The following is an 8,075-nucleotide window of genomic DNA, read 5'->3' as shown; positions in this document are numbered from 1 at the left end:
AAAGTCTTTTCCTTAACTCTCCAAGGCCTTAATTAAAGAAAAAAACATTTGGAAATAATTATTTATAGTGGCTCAGTTTACTTGCCTATATACTTCTTCTTGTCTGCCCTTTGAAACAATGGTCAAACTGTCAGTTACAACATAACTTACTCCTATGTAATTTGTACAAAAGAAAAATAAAAAATTCCCTACAGCCATTATTCAAAAGAATGTTTTGTTAGTCACACGAAAGTATTTGAATATTGAATTGTCTTCAGGCCATACTCTAGCATTATCTTAGCATACTCTTTAACATTGTATGTCAGTCTACATTCAAAGATGCCTGGCCCAGTGTTAGAGTTTTTATCATGTCTCATTTCTGTTCTCTCAGTGTCCAACTGCTCTTAAATTGAAATGTTATTCTCCACTGTCACCTGATGCTTGCTCAGGATCAGGAATTACTGTGAAGTCAACATTTATTCTGATCTGGTTTTCCTTATTGATCTCCCAGTTTTTTAAATGAAGTAGACATGCTTTTGAGTCTAAAAACGTTCCATTTTGACAAAGTTTGTTGTTCAATTAGATTAAATTATCAAGAGTTATCTCTATATGTATGCTTGTATAGGTTTAGGCTGCTTGAAGACATATTAACAAATTTTCCTCACTGTGCTGTATTCTCCTACTCTCTATTTACTAATTGCTTTCTAATTCCTGCTACTAATAATTTTGTGTTTTGTATATTTATAATGACCCAAAACACGCTAAAAACACCCAAGAATGTCTAAGAGGACTATTTTGAAGTGTCCTTCCATGAGCCCTGACCTAAATCCTATTGAGCATCTTTGGAAGGAGCTGAAACATGCCGTCTGGAAAAGGCACCCTTTAAACCTGAGACAACTGGAGCAGTTTGCTCATGAGGAGTGGGTCAAAATACCTGCTGAGAGGTGCAGAAGTCTCATTGACAGTTATAGGAATCATTTGATTGCAGTGATTGCCTCAAAAGGCTGTGCAATAAAATATTAAGTTAAGGGTACCATCATTTTTATCCAGGCCTGTTTCATGAGTTTATTTATTTTTTTATAATTCTGTTGAAGCATGTTTGAAAAGCAATGTTTGCATTTTCATCGAATTTTTATTCATTATTACCTTTGTCAGATTCAAGTTATTTCTGTGACCATTGTGGGTTTTTCTTTCATTAACCGAGGGGTACCAACAATTTTGTCCAACGATTTTGTGTAAAGTTTTCCCTTTACACATAAAGGGAAAACTAAACAAAATTAAAACATAGGATGAGTGAAAATAGCATTTCTGGTTTCTCAGTAATCATACACTTGAAAAAGCAATTATTGTAATGTATAATGTTTTTTCTTAGAAAACAAACTTGACACAAGTATAATAGGTTGTTTTATTTCAATAATCATAGTTAATTTCCTTCTTTGATATAAAATAACGTTTTGCTGCTTTAACTGCTGATGTGAATTCAACATGACAGAACAGGGAAATTAAAGCCAGGAAGATTTGTATGCACAGGTGATACGAACATAATCGTAGATGTTAACATAGCAGCAATACTTTGCATCTGATGTTGTGTTTTACATTGTGTTTTGAATTGTAGAAACACAAGAAGCTGAACAAAATATAAATAAACTCTATTCAACTCAAGTTATTTATATGGTGCCAGTTGGCAAAAATTCATTCAATTCAATTCATACCCAATGGTATACAATTTAATTAAGTCCAATTCCATTAATTTCAGATCAGTTTAATTCATTACAACTAAAATGAATCATATTCTCAGATTCTGATCTAAATACACATGGTTCAATTCATTCCCAATTAAACTCAAATACAGCTAAAATCAGGTGGTCATATAAAGCCAGATGGTAAATATTTTTCCATCTAAGAAAGCCCCACCATGAACCATGCAGTCATCCCCTATTCTGACAAAGCATTTGCATATGCCCTATACAGTTATAGTAGTATATCAAATTGTCTTTTAGATACCTGAAAAGAATTGTTTCTTATTAACTGTATCACCCTTCAAGTTACCATAATGCTACCAGTACATTCATCATGTCCGGACTTGTTTGTTTCCACGGCCTTGTCAGTAGAAATTCTCTTTAAATAAGGGAGGTTGTTGGGCCTCCACTATCAGTTTCAGCAATGCTGTACAGTTGGAAAAATCATCTTACGTACAAAATCCAAGATGTCTAAATGTCTAAATGAATGTTATGTTATAGCTTTTCTGCTGCCCTGCTAAACCCTGAAAAAGCTCCCTCTCTTTGTATTGCTCATCATTGGCAGAATATAGATGTTTGCACCGTTCTCCCCAGCTACTCAATCAAAACAAATTGTGCACAAAAGCCATGGATATGCAAAGTACTTATTGACATACAGAGAGTGTGTTAGCAGAGGCTTCTGTGCAGTCAAATTTGTAGCGAGAGTGGGGTTAAATTATGGTAGCTGTTAAGAGAATTAATGACTCCTTTTGAGTCCTGTCAGCCAGGTGTGATAGAATAATGAGCTACGAATGAGGCCAACATGACCAAACCTGCTTTAAAGTTTCAATGTCCAGGCTATACTCCACCAAGGACACCTATTGACTGTCAACATAATAATACTAATAAAGCCACTGCAACCTTGCTAACAGAATTTTGAGCATCCTAAACTATGCTCCATCATGCAGCATGAAAATGGCACTACTTCCCACAGGAACTTGCTAAAAACCACTCATGTTCAGCCCAATGTTTGACATTGTAGCATGGTCAAATTCCTGAATGAAGGAGGCTTTGCATGAGAACAGCAGGTAATGCAAACCCCATTTTAGTGATTACATGTAAATAAATGAGATGACCTTAATGAAGTGGCTAGAGCGATGTTTAAAGAGATTAACTCGATCCAAAAGAGATGGAACTTGGACTTAAATGTGTAAAAAGTAATTTTTCATCATCTGTCACCCTGTTCTGAAATAAAAAAACAATGAGGGATTGGATTTACTGAAGGAAATCTTGTCACAAACAAGAAAAACTTGATATTTCTCTGAACTTTTAATGAATAAATTCTAAGTTAACATAATGAATAGTATTAGATTATGGTTTTTTTTATTGTGAAAATTTGATCAAGGTTTATGCATCGTGTGCAACTGGAAAAACCTGTTTAGCTGTTTTCCTTTTAACGGCTAATTCATGGGCGATCAGCTGGTACATTTCGCAATCCTTTTTGAGAACACAAATTACCTTTCATTGAGCTTTTTACATCAGTCCATCCATCCATTATCTTCTGCTTATCTGAGATAGGGTCACGGGGGCAACTGGGGCAACTGGGGCAACTTATTTTACATACCATAGAAAACAGAAGATTATCGTTGAGCAGTTTTAATTTAGAATTGTTCTGTGTACAATCAGTATTGTGCTTCTTCTTGCAGGAGAGCAAAATACTGAATGTATAATATTCCATAAAATAATTTAAATAAAAAATGTAAAACCAAGATATCACACAATATGTTTTATTGACATTTTACAAACCTTACAAAAATAAATGAGTGAGAGCTATGTTTGTTTGCATAATTAGTTTTACTACCCAAAGAGCTATTAAGAGTTATGTTCACTGTGCACAAATATAATTTACATTACCATTACATAATTAAAGTTTGTATAAACAAAAATAACAAAAATAACTTGTTATAACTTATACACAAAGTTTTGCAAGACTTCCCTCTTTTATGATAACTCTTTCTTGCTTGATAAAAGGTTTTTAATTACAGACTTAAACCCAGGGCTACAGTTTGTTAAATATTTTCAAAACGTTCAGGGGTATCAACATTTTTAGACTTGATTTTGCCATTAACAATTTTTATGAATATGTTCCTTTCAGTTAATAATACAGTTACAGTTATTATTTATAAGAGTAAGAATCATCATTTACTAAAAGGACTACTGTGGAAATAAGCTCAAAATGTTACTGCTGACTCAATAGTACCCATGACAAAAGCACAATGCAGAACACGGTTATGAGACTGATCTTGTGGATTTCTCCGCTTGAAAAGTTTGGGGTATAGGTAAGGGCAGTTACTGTTGTAGAAGCTGTTGTAGGAGCAGCCCAGGATGTTCTTTGAAAAACCATAGTTATCATAGGATCAGTTTTATTAATTGGAACAACTGTGGTTGCTCTTGGGGTGACAATTTGTGGGGCAACAGTGGCTAATGTATTAGAGGTTGTTTTCGAAAGTGTGGTTGCTGTTGCAACAGTTGTAGTTGACTGAGTAACCTTTGATGTTGTGTGATTAGCTGTAGTTGTTGGTGGAGAAAGAAGGGTTGTTTTTGGAGCAAGTGTTGCTGTTGAAGCAATTGTGGTTTTTAGAGGAATAGGTATAGTTGTTGGAGCAATTGTGGTTGTTGGAGGAATAGCTGTAGTTGTTGGAGTAACAGTGGTTGATGTAGGGTAAACAGCTTTAGTTGTTGGATGAACAGTTGGAGTTATTGTAGGAACTGTGGTTCTAGTAGAAGAAACAGTTGTAGGTGATGCAGTAACTGTGATTGTTGCTGAAGTAAGTATGGATGTTGTTGGAGAAACAGCTGTAATTGTTGGAGTCACAGTGGTTAAAGATGTTGAAGTAGCTGTTGGTGTTGTAGAAGCAACTATGGTTGTAGTTCTGAAAGTACCTATGGTTGTTGTAGTAGCTTTTGTGGATGTTGTTAGAGGACCAATTGTAATTGTTTGAGGAACTGTAGTTGTGGCAGCAACTGTGGCTGTTGTTTGAGGAGCAGTTGTAGTTCTTGGAGTAGTTATTGTAGGAGAAGCAGTGGTTGTAGCTGGTGGGGAAATATGTGTATTGGTTGAAGTAATTGCAGCAATTGTTGGTGAAAAACTAGTAGTTATTGGAGCAACAATGGTAGTTGATGTAGAAACCGTTCTAATTGTTGGAATAACTGAGGTTGTTGTAGAGGCAACTGTGGTAGTTGCTGAAGGAACAGTTGTAGTCACTGGACTAGATTTGATCATTGTAGGAACAACTGTTGTTGGAGCAACTGTGGTTGTTGGAGGAATAGCTTTAGTCGTTAGAGTAACAGCTGTACTCGTTGGAGCAGTTGTTGGAGTACCTGTGGTTGTTAAAGAAGCAAAAATACTTGTTGTTGAAGCAGCTGTTGTTGTAGTTGGTGGGGAAATATTCGTAGTGGTTGAAGTATTTGCAGTTGTTGAAGATAAACTTGTAGTTATTGGATCAACATAGGTAGTTGATGGAGAAACACTTCTAGTTGTTGGAATGATAGCTGTTGTTGTGGGGGCAACTGTGGTAGTTATTGAATGAACAGTTGTAGTCATTGGAGTAACTATGATCATTTTAGGAGTAACCGTGGTTGTTGAAGCAACTGTTGTTGTTTGAGAAACAGATGTGGGTGTTGGATTAACAGTGGTTGTTGTACGAAGAATGGTGGTTGTTGTAGGATGATTATTTATAATTGTTGGAGGATTAGTTGTAGTTGTTATTGGAGCAGCGGTGGTTGTGGTTGGAGGAACAGCTGTAGTTGTTGCAACAACTGTGGCTGATGCTGAAGGAATAGCTGTAGTTGTTGGACTAACAGTTGTAGTTGTTGGAGTACCTGTGGTTGTTAAAGAAGCAAAAATACTTGTTTTTGAAGCAGCTGTTGTTGTAGTTGGTGGGGAAATATTCGTAGTGGTTGAAGTATTTGCAGTAGTTGTTGGAGATGAACTTGTAGTTATTGGTTCAACAGTGGTAGTTGGTGGATCAACAGAGGTAGTTGATGGAGAAACACTTCTAGTTTTTGGAATGATCGTTGTTGTTGTGGGGGCAACTGTAGTAGTTATTGAATGAACAGTTGTAGTTATTGGAGTAACTATGATCATTTTAGGAGTAACCGTGGTTGTTGAAGCAACTGTTGTTGTTTGAGAAACAGATGTGGGTGTTGGATTAACAGTGGTTGATGTAGGAGGAATGGTGATTGTTGTAGGATGATTATTTATAATTGTTGGAGGATTAGTTGTAGTTGTTATTGGAGCAGCGGTGGTTGTGGTTGGAGGAACAGCTGTAGTTGTTGCAACAACTGTGGCTGATGCTGAAGGAATAGCTGTAGTTGTTGGACTAACAGTTGTAGTTGTTGGAGTACCTGTGGTTGTTAAAGAAGCAAAAATACTTGTTTTTGAAGCAGCTGTTGTTGTAGTTGGTGGGGAAATATTCGTAGTGGTTGAAGTATTTGCAGTTGTTGTTGGAGATGAACTTGTAGTTATTGGTTCAACAGTGGTAGTTGGTGGATCAACAGAGGTAGTTGATGGAGAAACACTTCTAGTTTTTGGAATGATCGTTGTTGTTGTGGGGGCAACTGTAGTAGTTATTGAATGAACAGTTGTAGTTATTGGAGTAACTATGATCATTTTAGGAGTAACCGTGGTTGTAGAAGCAACTGTTGTTGTTTGAGAAACAGATGTGGGTGTTGGATTAACAGTGGTTGATGTAGGAGGAATGGTGGTTGTTGTAGGATGAATATTTATAATTGTTTGAGGATTAGTTGTAGTTGTTATTGGAGCAGTGGTGGTTGTGGTTGGAGGAACAGCTGTAGTTGCAACAACTGTGGCTGATGCTGAAGGAATAGCTGTAGTTGTTGGACTAACAGTTGCAATTGTTGGAGCAGTTGTGGTTGTTGTTGGAGGAACAGTTGTAGTTGTTTGAACAAGTGTGGCAATTGTTGGAAGAACAGCTGTAGTTGTTTGAGCAATTGTGGTCATTGTTTGAGGAAGAGCTGAAGATGTTGGTGCAATTGTGTTTGTTGTTGAAGGAGCAGTTAAAGTTATTGAAGTTTTTTTAACAGTTGTAGTTGTTGGAGTACCTGTTGTTGTTAAAGAAGCAAAAATACTTGTTTTTGAAGCAGCTGTTGTTGTAGTTGGTGGGGAAATATTCGTAGTGGTTGAAGTATTTCCAGTTGTTGTTGGAGATAAACTTGTAGTTATTGGATCAACATTGGTAGTTGGTGGATCAACAGAGGTAGTTGATGGAGAAACACTTCTAGTTGTTGGAATTGTCGTTGTTGTGGGGTCAATTGTGGTAGTTATTGGATGAACAGTTGTAGTCATTGGAGTAACTATGATCATTTTAGGAGTAACAGTGGTTGTTGAAGCAACTGTTGTTGTTTGAGAAACAGATGTGGGTGTTGGATTAACAGTGGTTGTTGTACGAAGAATGGTGGTTGTTGTAGGATGATTATTTATAATTGTTGGAGGATTAGTTGTAGTTGTTATTGGAGCAGCGGCGGTTGTGGTTGGAGGAACAGCTGCAGTTGTTGCAACAACTGTGGCTGATGCTGAAGGAATAGCTGTAGTTGTTGGACTAACTGTGGCAGTTGTTGGAGCAGCTGTGGTTGTTGTTGGAGGAACTGTTGTAGTTGTTTGAACAATGTTGGCTGTAGTTGTTGGACTAACAGTTGTAGTTGTTGTAGCAACTGTGGCTGTTGCTGAAGGAACAGCTGTAGTTGTTGGACTAACAGTTGTAGTTGATGGAGCAGCTTTGGTTGTTAGAGAAACAGCTGTAGTTGTTGGACCAAGGGTGGTTGTTGTTGGAGAAACAGTTGTAGTTTGAACAAGTGTGGCAATTGTTGGAAGAACAGCTGTAGTTGTTTGAGCAATTGTGGTCATTGTTTGAGGAAGAGCTGAAGATGTTGGTGCAATTGTGGTTGTTGTTGGAGGATTAGTTGTAGTTGTAAGAACGGTGGCTGATGCTGAAGGAATAGCTGTAGTTGTTGGACTAACCGCTGCAATTGTTGGAGCAGTTGTGGTTGTTGTTGGAGGAACAGCTGTAGTTGTTGCAACAACTGTGGCTGATGCTGAAGGAATAGCTGTAGTTGTTGGACTAACAGTTGTAGTTGATGGAGCAGCTTTGGTTGTTAGAGAAACAGCTGTATTTGTTGGACCAAGGGTGGTTGTTGTTGGAGAAACAGTTGTAGTTGTTTGAGCAATTGTGGTCATTGTTTGAGGAAGAGCTGAAGATGTTGGTGCAATTGTGGTTGTTGTTGAAGGAGCAGGTAAAGTTATTGAAGTTTTCTTAACAGTTGTAGTTGTTGGAGTACCTGTGGTTGTTAAAGAAGCAA

At 37.1% G+C, this 8,075-nt stretch overlaps 1 protein-coding gene across 1 annotated transcript; it reads right to left on the bottom strand.

Moving 5' to 3' along the window:
- Positions 1–3,470: 3,470 nt before the first annotated feature.
- Positions 3,471–5,954, bottom strand: LOC124881153 (mucin-2-like). Its single transcript, XM_047386686.1, has one exon. The coding sequence runs from the start codon at positions 5,842–5,844 to the stop codon at positions 3,937–3,939; it is 1,908 nt and encodes a 635-aa protein (XP_047242642.1). The 5' UTR covers positions 5,845–5,954; the 3' UTR covers positions 3,471–3,936.
- Between the last annotated feature and the right edge of the window lie 2,121 nt (positions 5,955–8,075).

The sequence above is a fragment of the Girardinichthys multiradiatus genome, chromosome 14 (genome assembly GCF_021462225.1).
Source record: "Girardinichthys multiradiatus isolate DD_20200921_A chromosome 14, DD_fGirMul_XY1, whole genome shotgun sequence".
Taxonomy (NCBI): Eukaryota; Metazoa; Chordata; class Actinopteri; order Cyprinodontiformes; family Goodeidae; genus Girardinichthys; species Girardinichthys multiradiatus.
Note: the sequence above shows the minus strand (reverse complement) of the source record. Positions and strands in the feature narration are given on the sequence as shown.